General features: G+C 26.2%; 1 protein-coding gene and 1 long non-coding RNA gene across 2 annotated transcripts in view; one reads left to right on the top strand and one right to left on the bottom strand.

Annotated features, from left to right (window-relative positions):
- Window positions 1–7,122, bottom strand: part of LOC126301315 (NADH-ubiquinone oxidoreductase chain 5-like) — a 371,580-nt gene extending 364,458 nt beyond the window's left edge. Inside the window, exon 1 of the mRNA XM_049991703.1 lies at window positions 6,252–7,122. Within this exon, the coding sequence (XP_049847660.1) occupies window positions 6,252–6,423 (172 nt within the window). The 5' untranslated portion in view covers window positions 6,424–7,122. The remainder of the gene's footprint in view (window positions 1–6,251) is intronic.
- The window catches only part of LOC126301319 (uncharacterized), a 173,079-nt gene that overhangs the window by 82,829 nt on the left and 65,795 nt on the right, over window positions 1–24,455 (top strand). The window lies entirely within an intron of this gene.

The raw sequence follows: 24,455 nt of genomic DNA, 5'->3' as shown, positions 1-24,455 counted from the left end.
AAATCTTGAGAATTATAACTCTAAAAAGATTCTCTGATAACGGAGATATACAAACAAATAAATTAAGTAGAGTAAATCGTGTATTATCAATCATGGGGTAGGTTCCTCTGAATGGAATGAGATACCGCAAAATTCTTTGGGTTTAAAGACCTTAACTAATAGTACCCTGGTAAATATAATTAACATTTAAAATAATAGGGTATCTAATCCTAGTTTATTATTTAAATTTCACAGATTCATAAAAAGGGCCACAAATAAATTTTAACATTTCACCTTACAAATTTATATATCAACCCTAATAATATAAACAACTGTTTTAACCAATAATATTCACTTGTATCAATCGTATAACCGCGGCTGCTGGCACGAATTATGCCGATACTAAATCAATTGCTAAATCCAAAATCACTTGATAATTAAATCAAATTACTGCAAAAAGAACATTTAGTCTAACAAAACTTACATATAATACAAAGAAAAAGTGAATAAACAAGCAAGAATAAAACTTTTAACAATAAAAAATAAGAAAATTTTAAATCTATTAATTCAGGAAAAAATAAAAGATTCAAATATTTAAAGAAAAAAAAAGAAAAAAACCACAAACATTAACAAAAAAAAAGAAACGCCCCTATGTATAACCACAACAACTTCTCTATTATATATAATTAAAGATTAATATGGAACATGTATAGCAATAAATGTATTATATTCTTTCTTATTTAATCTTTCTTTTCACTAATAAATAAAGAAAGATTAAATAATATAATAAATATATTTTATACAATTATGTATTTTAATATAATATGTTATTAATATGAATTCTTTTTTTATATTAAGTTAACTTTCATATATATTAGTTAAATAATCTAATTATAGATAATTTACATAATTATATTATTATAATTAATATAATTATTTATATTAATTATAATATTTTATATTTAAATTAATAATTTTATTTATTATATCCAATTATAATAATATTAAATATTAAATTACATATTATTATATATATTATATTATATTAACCTATTTTAAGCTAAAAACATAAGTAGCTATAATCCTAGGTAAATAATTGCATTAAAATAATCAATTGATAATGGTAAGATGAACTTATAATACTTTAATTTCAATTGAATGTAATATATTAATATAAATTATTTATTATATATATATATATAAAAATAAAATGAGCAGGATAAATTAATCCTAATTAAACAAAATAATACATAAAAGAATTTCAAAAAAAACTTTCGATTTTTATATTAAATAAATGAAGTGCCTGATTAAAGGGTTACCTTGATAGGGTAAATAAAGTAAATAAAATTACCTTCATTAAAATTACATAAGATAGAATTAAACTACCTCCTTTAGTATCAAAAACTAACGTGCATCATACACCTTAATGTAAAAAGGTAAGCTAAACAAGCTAATGGGTTCATACCCCATTTATAGAGGTATCAATCCTCTCCTTTTTAATGACGAACAACTCTACAAAACTTCTCTTCCTATCAACATTAATGATAGGAACGATCCTGTCCATTTCATCAAATTCCTGATTTGGGGTTTGAATAGGACTTGAGATCAACTTACTTTCATTTATTCCGCTCCTAACAAGAAATAAAAATATAATAATAAATAAATAATCAATTAAATATTTTATTGTGCAAGCAATAGCATCGACAACATTATTATTTTCAATTTTGCTGATTCAAATAAAATATCCCATGGGATGGGAAACAGAATTTATCCCATCAATAATAATTAGATCTAGACTATTATTAAAGATTGGAGCTGCACCTTTCCATTTCTGATTTCCAGAAGTTATAGGAGCATCAAGATGAAATAATTGTTTAACATTAATAACATGACAAAAAATCGCCCCAATAATGGTCTTATCTTATTGTATTCAATTAAGAACTTTTATTTGAACAATTATTATCTTAAGAATTATTATTGGGGCAATAGGAGGTTTAAATCAAACATCCTTACGACAACTTTTAGCATATTCATCAATCAGACATCTAGGTTGAATAATTAGATCATTAACAGTCAGAGAAAACATCTGAGAACTATACTTCATTATTTACTCACTATTAAGATTAATTATAGTTTTATTATTTAAGCAAATAAATTTATTTTTCATAAATCAAATTTATTCAGCCAGAAATATAAACACCGAAATTAAATTCATAATATTCTTATCTTTATTATCTTTAGGTGGACTACCACCATTCCTTGGATTCTTACCAAAATGAATTGTAATACAATCATTAATAGAAAACAATATAACAACTATTATAACTATTATAGTTGTATTTACTACAATTACACTCTACTACTATATACATATTAGATTCTCAGCTCTAATTATATCATACACAGAAAATTCGTGATCTATAAAGATAAAGTCCCAAAAATCAAGAATCATTCTTCTTACAACAGTAATAATTTCAACAATAGGATTGATTTCAACATCAACCTTAATTTCATTATACTAAGGACTTTAGACGTAGAATTTGACACTTATATAACACCAGAACAAGACCTAGAAAATGATGGATTCCGACTACTAGATGTAGATAACCGAACAATCCTACCAATAAATACAGAAGTACGAGTATTAACAAGAGCATCAGATGTTCTACACTCATGAGCAGTTCCTGCATTAGGGGTTAAAATTGATGCAACGCCAGGTCGGTTAAATCAAGGAACATTCACAATAAATCGACCTGGATTATTCTTTGGACAATGCTCAGAAATCTGTGGAGCAAACCACAGATTTATACCAATTGTAATTGAAAGAACTTCAGTAAATTTATTTATTAAGTGATTATCTAAGATAATTTAAGGAGTTAGTTAAAATAAATAACATTAGAGTGTCAATCTAAAGTAACTAAAAAAAATTAGTACACCTTGAAATTCATCAGATGACTGAAAGTAAGTAATGGTCTCTTAAACCAAATAATAGTAAATTAACGACTACTTCTGATGGGGAAATTATATCCAAATCCCTCAAATATCCCCTCTTATATGATTCTCACTATTCATTATATTTTCAGCTACATTAATCTTGTTTAATCAAATAAACTTCTTCTCATTTAAACCTAACCTTATTAAAAGAGCAGAAAAAGGAACAATTGAAATAAAAAACTTAAATTGAAAATGATAACAAATCTATTCTCAACATTTGACCCATCAACTAACATCTTTAATTTATCATTAAATTGAACTAGAACATTTCTAGGACTATTATTAATCCCATCACTATTTTGACTTACACCATCACGAATTAACATTATCTGAAATAAACTAAATTTAACCTTACATAATGAATTTAAAACACTTCTTGGACCAAAATCATTTAATGGAACAACATTCATTTTCATCTCAATTTTTATTATAATATTATTTAACAATTTCATAGGATTATTCCCTTATATTTTTACTAGAACAAGACATTTAGCATTAACATTTGCAATTGCCCTACCTATATGGCTAAGATTTATATTATTTGGATGAATTAACCATACTAATCATATATTTACACACCTTGTACCACAAGGTACACCGCCTGCATTAATATCATTTATAGTACTAATTGAAACAATTAGTAATGTTATTCGACCAGGTACATTAGCAGTACGGTTGGCAGCAAATATAATTGCAGGACACTTATTATTAACCTTATTAGGAAACACAGGACCATCTATAGCAATAAACTTAATCTCATTACTAATTATTGGACAAATACTTCTATTAATTCTAGAATCAGCAGTAGCAATAATTCAAGCCTATGTTTTCTCAATTCTAAGAACTCTATATTCTAGAGAAGTATATTAAACCTATGTTAACAACTCACTCAAACCACCCATTCCACTTAGTAGACTATAGACCTTGACCATTAACAGGAGCAATTGGAGCAATAGTCCTAGTATCAGGACTAGCAAAATGATTCCACCTATTTAATATTAACTTATTCATAATTGGATTTGGAATTACCCTACTAACTATAATTCAATGATGACAAGATGTAGTACGAGAAGGAACATATCTAGGATTACATACAGGATTTGTATCAATTGGATTACGATGAGGAATAATTTTATTTATTGCATCATAGGTATTATTTTTCGTTTCTTTTTTTTGAGCATTCTTTAGAAGAAGATTAGCACCAACAATTGAACTAGGAATACTATGACCTCCAATAGGAATTCAACCCTTTAACCCTATACAAATTCCATTACTTAATACAGCTATTCTTTTAGCATCAGGAGTAACAGTAACATGAGCACATCATAGTTTAATGGAATCTAATCATACTCAAGCACTACAAGGATTATTCTTCACAGTGTTATTAGGACTATACTTTACAATACTTCAAGCATATGAATATTGAGAAGCACCTTTTACCATTGCAGATGCAGTTTATGGATCAACATTCTTTGTTGCAACAGGATTCCATGGTTTACACGTAATTATTGGAACAATCTTTTTATCAACATGTCTACTTCGACACTCAATAAATCAATTTTCACCAAGACATCACTTTGGATTTGAAGCAGCAGCATGATACTGACACTTCGTAGACGTAGTATGATTATTCTTATATATCTCTATTTATTGATGAGGTAGATAATTGTTTTTCTAGTATAAATAGTACATTTGACTTCCAATCAGAAAGCTTGATATAAATCAAGAAAAACAATTCTAATTCTATCAACAAGAGTTTTCATTAGATTTATTATTCCAATAATTGTTATAATCCTGGCAACAACACTATCAAAAAAATTAATTAATGATCGAGAAAAAAGATCACCATTTGAATGTGGGTTTGATCCAAAAAGATCAGCACGAATACCATTCTCAATACAATTCTTCTAATCGCAGTAATCTTTTTAATTTTTGATGTAGAAATTGCACTAATTCTACCAATTGTAATTATTTTTAAAACTTCAGACATTATAATCTGAACAGTATCAACAATATTTTTTATTCTAGTTCTATTAGGAGGACTATACCATGAATGAAACCAAGGAGCATTACAATGAGCAGAATAAAGGGTTGTAGTTAAATATAACATTTGGGTTGCATTCAAAAAGTATTGATATTATCAATCAACCTTAAATAGAATAAGAAGCGAAATATTGCAGTCAGTTTCGACCTGGAAGATTGGTATGTACTACCCTTATTCTTATTAATTGAAGCCAAAAAGAGGCGTATTACTGTTAATAATATAATTGAACTATAATAGTTCCAATTAAGGAAATGTAAAGCCAATATGAAAGCTGCTAACTTTTTATATTAGCGGTTAAACTCCGTTAACATTTCTAAAATTTATATAGTTTAAATAAAACATTACATTTTCACTGTAAAAATAATATATCTATATTTATAAATACTTAAAAGTAAAAATACTTCCTTAACATCTTCAGTGTCACGCTCTAATTATAAGCTATTTAAGTAAACGAAAAACAATAATACCAAAACAAATATTCAAAAAATAAAAGTTTAAAGATAAATCTTGAAATTAGAATCATATCAACCTTGAATATAAGCAATTAAATAAATAAATAATCTATATAAACCTTGACCACCAAGTAATTCACCTCAACCATAATCAAATGACTTAGATGAATAATAACCTATTTTTAAAGGAATATATCTAATAAACTTAGTTGAAAGAAAAGGTATAAATCATATAGAACCAGCAAATCTAACAAAAGAAAGTATACTTAAAGAAAATAAATTATGAGAAAAATCAAAATTAGAAATAAGATAACCTAAATAAGCACCTAAAATAACAACTGTAATAGTTAAAAACTTTAAATAATAAGGTAAAGCAATCACATGAGGAATAGGAAAAATTAATCAAGATAAAAGACTACCACCAAAAACAGCAACAAACAATAGACCAATTATTCCAAATGAAATATAATAACCCTTATCATCAAAAGAAAATCTAGAATAAAAATTATTATCACCAGATATTGAATAATAAAACAAACGAAAAGAATAAGAAGCAGTTAAACCAGTAGAAAAAAAATAAAGAAAAAAAATTAAACAATTAATTCATCTTAAACAAACCATCTCAAGAATTAAATCCTTTGAATAAAATCCCGCTAAAAAAGGTATTCCACACAAAGATAAACTAGAAACATTAAAACAAACTGAAGTTAAAGGTATGAAATTAACAATTGATCCTATAAAACGAGTATCCTGAGAATCCTTCAAATTATGAATTATTGAACCTGCACATATAAATAATAATGCCTTAAATAAAGCATGAGCCAATAAATGAAAAAATGCAAGCTTTGGATAACCTATAGCCAAAATTCTTATTATTAAACCAAGTTGTCTTAAAGTAGAAAGAGCAATAATCTTCTTTAAATCAAACTCAAAATTAGCGCCCAATCCAGCCATAAATATAGTTATAGAACCAATTAAAAGTAAAAATCAACCACAATTATAAGTATCCAATATTGGTCTAAAACGAATTAATAAATAAACACCAGCAGTAACAAGAGTAGAAGAATGAACTAAGGCAGAAACAGGAGTAGGAGCTGCTATAGCAGCAGGAAGTCATGAAGAGAAAGGAATCTGAGCTCTCTTAGTTATAGCTGCTAAAACAATTAATATAGTAATGAGCTTTATTTCAAAAGAATTAGAAATAAAATCATAATAATAAATATAATTTCAACCACCAAAATTTAACATTCATGCAATAGAAATTAAAATAGCAACATCACCAATACGATTAGAAAGTGCAGTTAATATACCAGCACTATAAGATTTTACATTTTGATAATAAATAACTAAACAATAAGAAACTAAACCTAAACCATCTCAACCTAATAAAATTCTAATTAAATTAGGACTAATAATTAAAAAACCTATAGAAAGAATAAATATTAAAACAATAATAATAAAACGATTTATATTCTTTTCACCAGATATATAATCCTCTCTATAATAAATAACCAAAGAAGAAATATATATAACAAAAGATATAAAAATAAGAGATATTCAATCCAAAATTAAAGTTATAACAACTATAGAACCATTTAAATTGAAAAGCTCTCACTCAACAAAAACTCTATAATCAATTATTAAATAATAAATACCTAAAATAAAAATTATAGTTCTCGAAATAAACAAAGAAAAAAAACTCAAAGAACAAATAGAAAATAAATTCACGGCCTAAGATGAAAAACTTCATATCATTGATTCCACAAAACAATATTTTTAATTAAAATACTTAAGCAAACTAAACAAAGAAATATTCACCCTTTAAACAGAGAATATTTAAAGGCAATCAATGTAAAAGTAAAAGATGATATTCACGAAAATAACCAAGAGAACAAGTATAAACACCAGAATAATAATTCCCATGCTGAGAATAAGAATATATATACAAAGTATAAACAGCTCTAAAAAAAGATAAAAAAATCAAAGCAAAGAATCTAAAAGAAGATCAAGATATAATTCTATTTAATAATCTAATTTCACCTACCAAATTTAAAGAAGGAGGAGCAGCCATATTTGATGATCTTAAAAGAAATCATCATAAAGCCATTCTTGGCATCAAATTAATTATACCCTTGTTAATTAATAATCATCGTCTACCTAAACGTTCATAAATAATATTAGATAAACAAAATAAACCAGAAGAACATAAACCATGACCAACCATTAGAGAAAGAGAACCTACACAACCTCATCAATTCATAGTCATCAATCCACCAATAACCATTCTTATATGAGCAACAGTAGAATATGCAATTAAAGACTTTAAATCAACCTGACGAAAACAAATAAATCTTACAATAACACCCCCAGATAAACCTAAAGACAATCAAAAATAATTAAACTTTAAACCCAAATAAGAAATAACCTTTATAACACGAAAAATACCATAACCACCTAACTTTAATAAAACACCAGCAAGAATTATTCTACCTGAAATAGGGGCCTCTACATGAGCCTTAGGAAGTCATAAATGAACCAAAAACATAGGTATCTTAACTAAAAAAGCCAAAATTATAAATACATAAAACATAAAATAATAAGAACCAAAATCAACCAATAAAGGAAAATATAAAGTATTAGAAAAATCATAAACCTTAAATAAAACTAATAATAAAGGTAATCTAGCAACCAAAGTATAAAAAATTAAATAAACACCAGCCTGCAAACGCTCAGGTTGATAACCCCAACCCAAAATTAAAAGTAAAGTAGGAACTAATCTAGCCTCAAAAAAAAATATAAAAGGAAAGAAGACTTAATCTAGCAAATGAACAATAAAGCATAATTATTAAAATCAAAACCATAAAAACAAAAAAATTAGAATGATATGAACTTAAATAAACTGAACCTCTAGCAGTGATTATTAAAGAACAAATCCAAAAACTAAGTAAAATTAAACTAAAAGAAAAATAATCAATACCAAAATAATATCTAATTATATTCAAATCAGCATATGAATAAACACAAATTATAAAAACAAAACCCGACAGAAACATTAAAGAATGAACCAACCATCAACAATTATTTAATAAACAAAGAGGGATCAAAAAAATAGTTATAAATAAATACTTTAACATAAAGATAAACCAAAAGAATTAAAAAAATCATTACCATGAGAACGAATTATTGAAACTAAAATAGAAAGACCTAAAGCACCCTCACAAACAGAAAAAACTAAAAAAATAACAGGAAAAAAATAATCATAATCAAACTCAATAAGAAAAACAATAACTAACATAAATAAAGAAAGAACAATATATTCTAATCTCAAAAGAACCATTAATAAATGTTTACGTTTAGAAGAAAAAACATAAACACCAGCAAAATAAATCAATAAAGAAGTAAAAATAGAGAATATAAACATTAGTTTTAATAGTTTAAAAAAAACGCCGGTCTTGTAAACCGGAAATAAGTCCAGCCCCCACTTTTAAAACTTCAGAGGTGGAAAAGCTTCCATCATCGGTCCCCAAAACCGGTATTTTAAATAAACTAACCCCTGAAATGATCAAAATAATAATTATATCATTATCAAATGTAATAAATATTAATTTTATTAAATTAAGACACCCAATATCAATAATGCTTTTTATTATCCTTCAAACCTTCCTAGTTGGATTAATAACAGGAACAATAATAGAAAGATATAGATTATCATATATTTTATTTTTAACATTTCTTGTTGGTATACTAGTATTATTTATTTACATTACAAGAATTGCATCAAACGAAATATTTCAGCCTAAATCAATCACTATAATTATTACATTAATAATGTGAGTATTTATCATATTAATATTAATTATTCTAGATATATCTATATAATTATAGACTTTTTCAAAAACACCGAAACTATAAATATTGATAATTCAATCAATTATCAAGAAATAACAATATCTTTAGAAAAATTATATAATAGACCAACATTCATTATTACAATAATAATAATAATTTATTTATTTTTAGCACTACTAGCAGTTGTTAAAATCACCAATATTAATCAGGGACCTATTCGTAAAATAAGATAATTACTAATGAATAAACCCTTACGATTAAGACATCCTTTAATTAAAATTACTAATAACTCTTTAATTGACTTACCTGCCCCAACAAATATTTCATTTTGATGAAATTTTGGATCCCTATTAGGGTTATGTTTGGTAATTCAAATCGTAACTGGACTATTTTTAGCTATACATTATACATCAAATATTGAAATAGCATTCAGTAGTGTTGTACACATCTGCCGAGACGTAAATAATGGTTGAATTATCCGAACCTTACACGCAAATGGAGCATCTATATTTTTTATTTGTATTTACTTACATGTAGGACGGGGAATTTACTATGGATCTTATATATATATATATACATACCTGAATAATTGGTACAGTGATTTTATTTTTAGTTATAGCAACTGCATTTATAGGATATGTCTTACCCTGAGGCCAAATATCTTTTTGAGGTGCAACAGTAATTACTAATTTATTATCAGCAATCCCATACTTAGGAATAGATTTAGTCCAATGAGTATGAGGAGGATTCGCTGTTGATAATGCAACATTAAATCGATTCTTCACATTCCATTTTGTATTACCATTTATTATTGCTGCTATAGCAGCAATTCATTTATTTTTTCTTCACCAAACAGGATCTAATAATCCTCTTGGACTAAATGGAGATATTGAAAAAATTCCATTCCATCCATACTTTACCTTTAAGGATTCTATTACATTTGTAATAATAACATCATTATTAATTATACTATGTTTAATTAATCCTTACCTATTAGGAGATCCAGATAACTTTGTACCTGCCAACCCATTAGTAACACCAGTTCACATTCAACCAGAATGATATTTCCTATTTGCATATGCAATTCTACGATCTATCCCTAATAAGTTAGGAGGTGTTATTGCATTATTTTTATCAATTAGAATCTTAATAATTTTACCATTTTATAATAAAACACCATTCCGAGGCATTCAATTTTACCCTATTAATCAAATTTTATTCTGAATTATAGTAGTTGTTGTATGCTTACTAACGTGAATTGGTAAACGACCTGTTGAAGAACCTTATATTATAACAGGTCAAATCTTAACAATTATTTACTTCACATATTTCTTAATTAATGTCCATGTCGCAAACGCATGAGATAAATTAATTAAGGAATAAAGTTAATTAGCTTAGGAAAAGCATATGTTTTGAAAACATAAAATTAGAAGTTTAACTCTTCCATTAACTTTTCTCAAAAAATTTCACTAAACAAATGAGATAAATAAAATCTTTAAACCAACAAAGAAAATAAAAAAATTCAAAGATAAAGGTAAAAAACTTTTTCAAGCTAAGTACATTAATTTATCATAACGGAACCGTGGTAATGTTCCACGAACCCAAATAAAACCAAAAGATATAATAGCAAGCTTAATAAAAAATATAAAAGAATAAAAATCACCGCCCAAAAAAATTAAAGCCAATAACATTCTTATGAAGACAATTCTAGTATATTCAGCTAAAAAAATTAAAGTAAAACCACCCGCACCATACTCAATATTAAATCCTGAAACTAACTCAGATTCCCCTTCAGCAAAATCAAAAGGAGTACGATTAGTTTCAGCTAAGCAAGAAGCAAAACAAGCTAAAGCTAAGGGAAAAGAAATAATAATAAATCAACAATAAAGCTGATAGTTTATAAAATCAAACATATTAAAACTACCAATTAAAATAATTAAAGACAATAAAATTAAAGCTAAACTAACTTCATAAGAAATTGTTTGAGCAACAGAACGAAGAGAACCTAATACTGAATAATTTGAATTAGAAGATCAACCAGCAATTATAACAGTATAAACACCTAATCTAGTACAACATAAAAAAAATAAAAATCCATAAGAAAAAGAACACATATAAGTTAAATAAGGAAAAATTACTCAAACGGCTAAAGAAATCATTAAATTAAAAACAGGGGAAAAATAATAAAGTAGGTAATTAGATATAATAGGAATTGGCTGCTCCTTACAAATTAACTTAATAGCATCTCTAAATGGCTGAGGAATTCCAACAAAACCTACCTTATTTGGACCCTTTCGAATCTGAATATAACCTAAAACCTTACGCTCTAATAAACTTAAAAAGGCAACACTAATTAAAACACAAATAACCAATAAAAGAAAATTCAAAATAAATATAAATAAATCATAAAGTATCAATACTATTTGTAGAAAAAATCTACATAAATGAATTCTAAATTCAACACATTAATCTGTCAAAATAGTAAATAAATTAATATTAATCAATATAACAAAAAATATTTTAACCATATGGTCCTTTCGTACTAATATGGATTAACAATCTTAGGATAGAAACCGACCTGGCTCACGCCGGTCTGAACTCAGATCATGTAAGAATTTAAAGGTCGAACAGACCTAATCATTGGGCTCCTGCACCCAAAATTTTTCTTAATCCAACATCGAGGTCGCAATCTGCTTTGTCGATATGAGCTCTCAAAAACAATTACGCTGTTATCCCTAAGGTAACTTAATCTTATGATCATAAATTATGGATCAAAATAACAAACATAAATAAATGATATAATAATGAGGAGTTTATCTATTCTTCATGTCACCCCAACAAAACATCATCATTAAATATAGAAAGACAAACAAAAAACTATATAAAAGTAAAATGTCAAGCTCTATAGGGTCTTTTCGTCCTAAAGAAAAATTTATTAAGAGACAGTTGATTTCTCGTCAAGCCATTCATTCCAGCCACTAATTAAGAGACTAATGATTATGCTACCTTTGCACGGTCAAAATACCGCGGCTCTTTAAAAATATGCTTAGTGAGCAGGCCAGACCTCAAAATATAAACAAGAGGACATGTTTTTGATAAACAGGCGGAAATCAATTTTGCCTAGTTCCTTATAATAAGTTCACAAGGTAAAAATTTCATACAAATAAATATACTAATTCTATCATTATTACAAAAATTTTAAAATTAAATTAATAATCTTAATAAAAAACCTAAAATATTTATAAAATCAAAATAAAAAATAATGAACTAAAACGTAATCTTAAAGATAGCTGGTTTAAAGCTTACTATTATATTTTTATAAAATAAATTATAGGTTATTAACTTCAAAGCTTATCCCTTAAAGAATAAATAAGTTAATATTTTTACTTAAAAAATTAAATAAAAACAAATAACTTTAAAAAATTAAATTTTTTCTTAAGAAACTAGATATCTTGGGAAACGATTAACATCTCATTTCTATAAATAATTTAATAATAATTATGATACATTAACTATAAATTATTTATAAATCAACCCAAATCGAGACAAGTAAAATAAATACTAAAATTTTGATAAACCCTGATACAAAAGGTACAATAAATAAAATCTACTTAAAAAAATTTAAAATAATATTTCATAAAACACTTACATTACCAATAAACTATAATTTAAAAAATCAATTCTATAAAATATACTAAGACAAAAATACAATAAAATTATTTATATTAAATAATTAAATAAACAAAAAATAAATATAATAAAATAAATAATCAAGATATCCTGATTTGCACAGAAAAATTTTCAGTGTAAATGAAACACTTTACTAATAAGTTATATCTTGAAACTCTTCCTAGATACACTTTCCAGTACATCTACTATGTTACGACTTATCTCATCTAAATTGAAGCTACTTTAAAATAAAATAGAATAATCAATAATGAGAGCGACGGGCGATGTGTACACATCTCAGAGCCAATATCAGTTAAATTACATAAATTAAATTACTATCAAATCCACCTTCATTAACAGTATTTCACTATCAAATCCGTTATAAACAAAAATCTATTGTAACCCACCTCCTCTTAACTATAAGCTGCACCTTGACCTGAAATATTTTATAATTATAAATCTTGAGAATTATAACTCTAAAAAGATTCTCTGATAACAGAGATATACAAACAAATAAATTAAGTAGAGTAAATTGTGTATTATCAATCATGGGGTAGGTTCCTCTGAATGGAATGAGATACCGCCAAATTCTTTGGGTTTAAAGACCTTAACTAATAGTACCCTGGTAAATATAATTAACATTTAAAATAATAGGGTATCTAATCCTAGTTTATTATTTAAATTTCACAGATTCATAAAAAGGGCCACAAATAAATTTTAACATTTCACCTTACAAATTTATATTTCAACCCTAATAATATAAACAACTGTTTTAACCAATAATATTCACTTGTATCAATCGTATAACCGCGGCTGCTGGCACGAATTATGCCGATACTAAATCAATTGCTAAATCCAAAATCACTTGATAATTAAATCAAATTACTGCAAAAAGAACATTTAGTCTAACAAAACTTACATATAATACAAAGAAAAAGTGAATAAACAAGCAAGAATAAAACTTTTAAAAATAAAAAATAAGAAAATTTTAAATCTATTAATTCAGGAAAAAATAAAAGATTCAAATATTTAAAGAAAAAAAAAGAAAAAAACCACAAACATTAACATAAAAAAGAAACGCCCTTATGTATGACCACAACAACTTCTCTATTATATATAATTAAAGATTAATATGGAACATGTATAGCAATAAATGTATTATATTCTTTCTTATTTAATCTTCCTTTTCACTAATAAATAAAGAAAGATTAAATAATATAATAAATATATTTTATACAATTATGTAATTTAATATAATATGTTATTAATATGAATTCTTTTTTTTATATTAAGTTAACTTTCATATATATTAGTTAAATAATATAATTATAGATTAAATTAAGACACCCAATATCAATAATGCTTTTTATTATCCTTCAAACCTTCCTAGTTGGATTAATAACAGGAACAATAATAGAAAGATATTGATTATCATATATTTTATTTTTAACATTTCTTGGTGGTATACTAGTTTTATTTATTTACATTACAAGAATTGCATCAAACGAAATATTTCAGCCTAAATCAATCACTATAATTATTACATTAATAATGTGAGTATTTATCATATTAATATTAATTATTCTAGATATATCTATATTTATAGACTTTTTCAAAAACACCGAAACTATAAATATTGATAATTCAATCAAATATCAAGAAATAACAATATCTTTAGAAAAATTATATAATAGACCAACATTCATTATTACAATAATAATAATAATTTATTTATTTTTAGCACTACTAGCAGTTGTTAAAATCACCAATATTAATCAGGGACCTATTCGTAAAATAAGATAATTACTAATGAATGACCCTTACGATTAAGACATCCTTTAATTAAAATTATTAATAACTCTTTAATTGACTTACCTGCCCCAACAAATATTTCATTTTGATGAAATTTTGGATCCCTATTAGGGTTATGTTTGGTAATTCAAATCGTAACTGGACTATTTTTAGCTATACATTATACATCAAATATTGAAATAGCATTCAGTAGTGTTGTACACATCTGCCGAGACGTAAATAATGGTTGAATTATCCGAACCTTACACGCAAATGGAGCATCTATATTTTTTATTTGTATTTACTTACATGTAGGACGGGGAATTTACTATGGATCTTATATATATATATACATACCTGAATAATTGGTACAGTGATTTTATTTTTAGTTATAGCAACTGCATTTATAGGATATGTCTTACCCTGAGGCCAAATATCTTTTTGAGGTGCAACAGTAATTACTAATTTATTATCAGCAATCCCATACTTAGGAATAGATTTAGTCCAATGAGTATGAGGAGGATTCGCTGTTGATAATGCAACATTAAATCGATTCATCACATTCCATTTTGTATTACCATTTATTATTGCTGCTATAGCAGCAATTCATTTATTTTTTCTTCACCAAACAGGATCTAATAATCCTCTTGGACTAAATGGAGATATTGAAAAAATTCCATTCCATCCATACTTTACCTTTAAGGATTCTATTACATTTGTAATAATAACATCATTATTAATTATACTATGTTTAATTAATCCTTACCTATTAGGAGATCCAGATAACTTTGTACCTGCCAACCCATTAGTAACACCAGTTCACATTCAACCAGAATGATATTTCCTATTTGCATATGCAATTCTACGATCTATCCCTAATAAGTTAGGAGGTGTTATTGCATTATTTTTATCAATTAGAATCTTAATAATTTTACCATTTTATAATAAAACACCATTCTGAGGCATTCAATTTTACCCTATTAATCAAATTTTATTCTGAATTATAGTAGTTGTTGTATGCTTACTAACGTGAATTGGTAAACGACCTGTTGAAGAACCTTATATTATAACAGGTCAAATCTTAACAATTATTTACTTCACATATTTCTTAATTAATGTCCATGTCGCAAACGCATGAGATAAATTAATTAAGGAATAAAGTTAATTAGCTTAGGAAAAGCATATGTTTTGAAAACATAAAATTAGAAGTTTAACTCTTCCATTAACTTTTCTCAAAAAATTTCACTAAACAAATGAGATAAATAAAATCTTTAAACCAACAAAGAAAATAAAAAAATTCAAAGATAAAGGTAAAAAACTTTTTCAAGCTAAGTACATTAATTTATCATAACGGAACCGTGGTAATGTTCCACGAACCCAAATAAAACCAAAGGATATAATAGCAAGCTTAATAAAAAATATAAAAGAATAAAAATCACCGCCCAAAAAAATTAAAGCCAATAACATTCTTATGAAGACAATTCTAGTATATTCAGCTAAAAAAATTAAAGTAAAACCACCCGTACCATACTCAATATTAAATCCTGAAACTAACTCAGATTCCCCTTCAGCAAAATCAAAAGGAGTACGATTAGTTTCAGCTAAGCAAGAAGCAAAACAAGCTAAAGCTAAAGGAAAAGAAATAATAATAAATCAACAATAAAGCTGATAGTTTATAAAATCAAACATATTAAAACTACCAATTAAAATAATTAAAGACAATAAAATTAAAGCTAAACTAACTTCATAAGAAATTGTTTGAGCAACAGAACGAAGAGAACCTAATAATGAATAATTTGAATTAGAAGATCAACCAGCAATTATAACAGTATAAACACCTAATCTAGTACAACATAAAAAAAATAAAAATCCATAAGAAAAAGAACACATATAAGTTAAATAAGGAAAAATTACTCAAACAGCTAAAGAAATCATTAAATTAAAAACAGGGGAAAAATAATAAAGTAGGTAATTAGATATAATAGGAATTGGCTGCTCCTTACAAATTAACTTAATAGCATCTCTAAATGGCTGAGGAATTCCAACAAAACCTACCTTATTTGGACCCTTTCGAATCTGAATATAACCTAAAACCTTACGCTCTAATAAAGTTAAAAAGGCAACACTAATTAAAACACAAATAACCAATAAAAGAAAATTCAAAATAAATATAAATAAATCATAAAGTATCAATACTATTTGTAGAAAAAATCTACATAAATGAATTCTAAATTCAACACATTAATCTGTCAAAATAGTAAATAAATTAATATTAATCAATATAACAAAAAATATTTTAACCATATGGTCCTTTCGTACTAATATGGATTAACAATCTTAGGATAGAAACCGACCTGGCTCACGCCGGTCTGAACTCAGATCATGTAAGAATTTAAAGGTCGAACAGACCTAATCATTGGGCTCCTGCACCCAAAATTTTTCTTAATCCAACATCGAGGTCGCAATCTGCTTTGTCGATATGAGCTCTCAAAAACAATTACGCTGTTATCCCTAAGGTAACTTAATCTTATGATCATAAATTATGGATCAAAATAACAAACATAAATAAATGATATAATAATGAGGAGTTTATCTATTCTTCATGTCACCCCAACAAAACATCATCATTAAATATAGAAAGACAAACAAAAAACTATATAAAAGTAAAATGTCAAGCTCTATAGGGTCTTTTCGTCCTAAAGAAAAATTTATTAAGAGACAGTTGATTTCTCGTCAAGCCATTCATTCCAGCCACTAATTAAGAGACTAATGATTATGCTACCTTTGCACGGTCAAAATACCGCGGCTCTTTAAAAATACGCTCAGTGAGCAGGCCAGACCTCAAAATATAAACAAGAGGACATGTTTTTGATAAACAGGTGGAAATCAATTTTGCCTAGTTCCTTATAATAAGTTCACAAGGTAAAAATTTCATACAAATAAATATACTAATTCTATCATTATTACAAAAATTTTAAAATTAAATTAATAATCTTAATAAAAAACCTAAAATATTTATAAAATCAAAATAAAAAATAATGAACTAAAACGTAATCTTAAAGATAGCTGGTTTAAAGCTTACTATTATATTTCTATAAAATAAATTATAGGTTATTAACTTCAAAGCTTATCCCTTAAAGAATAAATAAGTTAATATTTTTACTTAAAAAATTAAATAAAAACAAATAACTTTAAAAAATTAAATTTTTTCTTAAGAAACTAGATATCTTGGGAAACGATTAACATCTCATTTCTATAAATAATTTAATAATAATTATGATACATTAACTATAAATTATTTATAAATCAACCCAAATCGAGACAAGTAAAATATATACTAAAATTTTTATAAACCCTGATACAAAAGGTACAATAAATAAAATCTACTTAAAAAAATTTAAAATAATATTTCATAAAACACTTACATTACCAATAAACTATAATTTAAAAAATCAATTCTATAAAATATACTAAGACACTAATACAATAAAATTATTTATATTAAATAATTAAATAAACAAAAAATAAATATAATAAAATAAATAATCAAGATATCCTGATTTGCACAGAAAAATTTTCAGTGTAAATGAAACACTTTACTAATAAGTTATATCTTGAAACTCTTCCTAGATACACTTTCCAGTACATCTACTATGTTACGACTTATCTCATCTAAATTGAAGCTACTTTAAAATAAAATAGAATAATCAATAATGAGAGCGACGGGCGATGTGTACACATCTCAGAGCCAATATCAGTTAAATTACATAAATTAAATTACTATCAAATCCACCTTCATTAACAGTATTTCACTATCAAATTCGTTATAAACAAAAATCTATTGTAACCCACCTCCTCTTAACTATAAGCTGCACCTTGACCTGAAATATTTTATAATTATAAATCTTGAGAATTATAACTCTAAAAAGATTCTCTGATAACGGAGATATACAAACAAATAAATTAAGTAGAGTAAATCGTGTATTATCAATCATGGGGTAGGTTCCTCTGAATGGAATGAGATACCGACAAATTCTTTGGGTTTAAAGACCTTAACTAATAGTACCCTGGTAAATATAATTAACATTTAAAATAATAGGGTATCTAATCCTAGTTTATTATTTAAATTTCACAGATTCATAAAAAGGGCCACAAATAAATTTTAACATTTCACCTTACAAATTTATATTTTAACACTAATAATATAAACAACAGTTTTAACCAATAATATTCACTTGTATCAATCGTATAACCGCGGCTGCTGGCACGAATTATGCCAATACTAAATCAATTGCTAAATCCAAAATCACTTGATAATTAAATCAAATTACTGCAAAAAGAACATTTAGTCTAACAAAACTTACATATAATACAAAGAAAAAGTGAATAAACAAACAAGAATAAAACTTTTAAAAATAAAAAATAAGAAAATTTTAAATCTATTAATTCAGGAAAAAATAAAAGATTCAAATATTTAAAGAAAAAAAAAAGAAAAAAACCACAAACATTAACAAAAAAAAAAGAAACGCCCCTATGTATGACCACAACAACTTCTCTATTATATATAATTAAAGATTAATATGGAACATGTATATCAATAAATGTATTATATTCTTTCTTATTCAATCTTTCTTTTCACTAATAAATAAAGAAAGATTAAATAATATAATAAATATATTTTATACAATTATGAAATTTAATATAATATGTTATTAATATGAATTCTTTTTTTTATATTAAGTTAACTTTCATATATATTAGTTAAATAATCTAATTATAGATAATTTACATAATAATATAATTATAATTAATATAATTATTTATATTAATTATAATATTTTATATTTAAATTAATAATTTTATTTATTATATCCAATTATAATAATATTAAATATTAAATTACATATTATTATATATATTATATTATAATAACCTATTTTAAGCTAAAAACATAAGTAGCTATAATCCTAGGTAAATAATTGCATTAATATAAACAATTGATAATGGTAAGATGAACTTATAATACTTTAATTTCAATTAAATGTAATATATTAATATAAATTATTTATTATATATATATATAAAATAAAATGAGCAGGATAAATTAATCCTAATTAAACAAAATAATACATAAAAGAATTTCAAATAAAAACATTCGATTTATATATTAAATAAATGAACTGCCAGATTAAAGGGTTACCTTGATAGGGTAAATAAAGTAAATAAAATTACCTTAATTAAAATTACATAAGATAGAATTAAACTACCTCCTTTAGTATCAAAAACTAACGTGCATCATACACCTTAATGTAAAAAGGTAAGCTAAACAAGCTAATGGGTTCATACCCCATTTATAGAGGTATCAATCCTCTCCTTTTTAATGACCAACAACTCTACAAAACTTCTCTTCCTATCAACATTAATGATAGGAACGATCCTGTCCATTTCATCAAATTCCTGATTTGGGGTTTGAATAGGACTTGAGATCAACTTACTTTCATTTATTCCGCTCCTAACAAGAAATAAAAATATAATAATAAATGAATCATCAATTAAATATTTTATTGTCCAAGCAATAGCATCGACAATATTATTATTTTCAATTTTGCTGATTCAAATAAAATATCCCATGGGATGGGAAACAGAATTTATCCCATCAATAATAATTAGATCTAGACTATTATTAAAGATTGGAGCTGCTCCTTTCCATTTCTGATTTCCAGAAGTTATAGGAGCATCAAGATGAAATAATTGTTTAACATTAATAACATGACAAAAAATCGCCCCAATAATGGTCTTATCTTACTGTATTCAATTAAGAACTTTTATTTGAACAATTATTATCTTAAGAATTATTATTGGGGCAATAGGAGGTTTAAATCAAACATCCTTACGACAACTTTTAGCATATTCATCAATCAGACATCTAGGTTGAATAATTAGATCATTAACAGTCAGAGAAAACATCTGAGAACTATACTTCATTATTTACTCACTATTAAGATTAATTATAGTTTTATTATTTAAGCAAATAAATTTATTTTTCATAAATCAAATTTATTCAGCCAGAAATATAAAAACCGAAATTAAATTCATAATATTCTTATCTTTATAATCTTTAGGTGGACTACCACCATTCCTTGGATTCTTACCAAAATGAATAGTAATACAATCATTAATAGAAAACAATATAACAACTATTATAACTATTATAGTTGTATTTACTACAATTACACTCTACTACTATATACGTATTAGATTCTCAGCTCTAATTATATCATACACAGAAAATTCGTGATCTATAAAGATAAAGTCCCAAAAATCAAGAATCATTCTTCCTATAACAGTAATAATTTCAACAATAGGATTGATTTCAACATCAACCTTAATTTCATTATACTAAGGACTTAAGTTAATCAAACTAATAACCTTCAAAGTTATAATTAAAAGAACAATCTTTTAGGCCTTAGTAAAATTTTACACCTCTAGAATTGCAGTCAAGAATCATAATTGAATATAAGACCTAAATATGATAAGAGAGAAAACATCTCATAAGTAGATTTACAGTCTACCACCTAAAATTCAGCCATCTTACCGCAAAAATGATTATTCTCAACAAACCATAAGGACATTGGTACTTTATACTTCATATTTGGAGCATGAGCAGGAATAGTAGGAACATCAATAAGAATACTTATTCGTGCTGAACTTGGCCAACCCGGATCTCTAATTGGGGATGACCAGATTTATAATGTTATTATTACAGCTCTCGCATTCGTAATAATTTTCTTTATAGTAATACCTATTATAATTGGTGGATTTGGTAATTGACTTGTTCCACTAATAATTGGTGCACCAGATATAGCATTTCCACGAATAAATAATATAAGTTTTTGATTACTACCACCTTCACTAACCCTTCTTCTTACATCTTCTATAGTAGATAATGGTGCTGGTACAGGATGAACAGTTTACCCTCCTCTAGCAGGAGCTATTGCACACGGGGGTGCATCTGTAGATCTAGCTATTTTTTCACTGCACTTAGCAGGTGTATCATCTATTCTTGGTGCAGTGAATTTCATTACAACAGCAATTAATATACGATCAGAAAGTATAACTTTAGATCAAACACCTTTATTTGAATGATCTGTAGCTATTACAGCATTACTTCTCCTTCTTTCACTTCCAGTTTTAGCAGGAGCTATTACTATATTATTAACAGATCGAAATTTAAATACATCATTCTTTGACCTCGACGATACTCTGACTACCCAGACGCATATACATCATGAAACGTAGTATCAAGAATTGGGTCTACAATTTCTATTGTAGGAATCATTATATTCATTGTAATTATATGAGAAAGAATGATTACAAACCGAGCAATTATATTTAGAGCTAACATAAGAAGATCAACAGAATGACTACAAAATAACCCTCCTGCAGAACATAGTTACTCAGAATTAGCATTAATCTCTAGATTCTAATATGGCAGATTAGTGCAGTAGATTTAAGCTCTACAAATAAAGGTTTGACCTTTTATTAGAAAATATTTATTAATGGCAACATGATCAAATTTATCTCTTCAAGATGGAGCTTCACCATTAATGGAGCAATTATCATTCTTTCATGATCATACTATGGTCGTATGATTATTAATTACAGTAATTGTAGGTTATGCCCTAAGTTATATATTATTTATTGCCTATACTAACCGTAATATACTTCATGGACATTTAATTGAAACAATCTGAACAGCTTTACCAGCAATTACATTAATTTTTATTGCCCTTCCATCATTACGACTATTATATTTACTTGATGATTCAGTAGATGCAATAATTACAATTAAAACCATTGGACGACAATGATATTGAAGATATGAATATTCAGACTTCATAGACGTAGAATTTGACACTTATATAACACCAGAACAAGACCTAGAAAATGATGGATTCCGACTACTAGATGTAGATAACCGAACAATCCTACCAATAAATACAGAAGTACGAGTATTAACAAGAGCATCAGATGTTCTACACTCATGAGCAGTTCCTGCATTAGGGGTTAAAATTGATGCAACGCCAGGTCGGTTAAATCAAGGAACATTCACAATAAATCGACCTGGATTATTCTTTGGACAATGCTCAGAAATCTGTGGAGCAAACCACAGATTTATACCAATTGTAATTGAAAGAACTTCAGTAAATTTATTTATTAAGTGATTATCTAAGATAATTTAAGGAGTTAGTTAAAATAAATAACATTAGAGTGTCAATCTAAAGTAACTAAAAAAAATTAGTACACCTTGAAATTCATCAGATGACTGAAAGTAAGTAATGGTCTCTTAAACCAAATAATAGTAAATTAACGACTACTTCTGATGGGGAAATTATATCCAAATCCCTCAAATATCCCCTCTTATATGATTCTCACTATTCATTATATTTTCAGCTACATTAATCTTGTTTAATCAAATAAACTTCTTCTCATTTAAACCTAACCTTATTAAAAGAGCAGAAAAAGGAACAATTGAAATAAAAAACTTAAATTGAAAATGATAACAAATCTATTCTCAACATTTGACCCATCAACTAACATGTTTAATTTATCATTAAATTGAACTAGAACATTTCTAGGACTATTATTAATCCCATCACTATTTTGACTTACACCATCACGAATTAACATTATCTGAAATAAACTAAATTTAACCTTACATAATGAATTTAAAACACTTCTTGGACCAAAATCATTTAATGGAACAACATTCATTTTCATCTCAATTTTTATTATAATATTATTTAACAATTTCATAGGATTATTCCCTTATATTTTTACTAGAACAAGACATTTAGCATTAACATTTGCAATTGCCCTACCTATATGGCTAAGATTTATATTATTTGGATGAATTAACCATACTAATCATATATTTACACACCTTGTACCACAAGGTACACCGCCTGCATTAATATCATTTATAGTACTAATTGAAACAATTAGTAATGTTATTCGACCAGGTACATTAGCAGTACGGTTGGCAGCAAATATAATTGCAGGACACTTATTATTAATCTTATTAGGAAACACAGGAACATCTATAGCAATAAACTTAATCTCATTACTAATTATTGGACAAATACTTCTATTAATTCTAGAATCAGCAGTAGCAATAATTCAAGCCTATGTTTTCTCAATTCTAAGAACTCTATATTCTAGAGAAGTATATTCAACCTATGTTAACAACTCACTCAAACCACCCATTCCACTTAGTAGACTATAGACCTTGACCATTAACAGGAGCAATTGGAGCAATAGTCCTAGTATCAGGACTAGCAAAATGATTCCACCTATTTAATATTAACTTATTCATAATTGGATTTGGAATTACCCTACTAACTATAATTCAATGATGACGAGATGTAGTACGGGAAGGAACATATCAAGGATTACATACAGGATTTGTATCAATTGGATTACGATGAGGAATAATTTTATTTATTGCATCAGAGGTATTATTTTTCGTTTCTTTTTTTTGAGCATTGTTTAGAAGAAGATTAGCACCAACAATTGAACTAGGAATACTATGACCTCCAATAGGAATTCAACCCTTTAACCCTATACAAGTTCCATTACTTAATACAGCTATTCTTTTAGCATCAGGAGTAACAGTA

Source organism: Schistocerca gregaria, unplaced genomic scaffold (assembly GCF_023897955.1).
Source record: "Schistocerca gregaria isolate iqSchGreg1 unplaced genomic scaffold, iqSchGreg1.2 ptg000066l, whole genome shotgun sequence".
NCBI lineage: Eukaryota > Metazoa > Arthropoda > Insecta > Orthoptera > Acrididae > Schistocerca > Schistocerca gregaria.
Note: the sequence above shows the minus strand (reverse complement) of the source record. Positions and strands in the feature narration are given on the sequence as shown.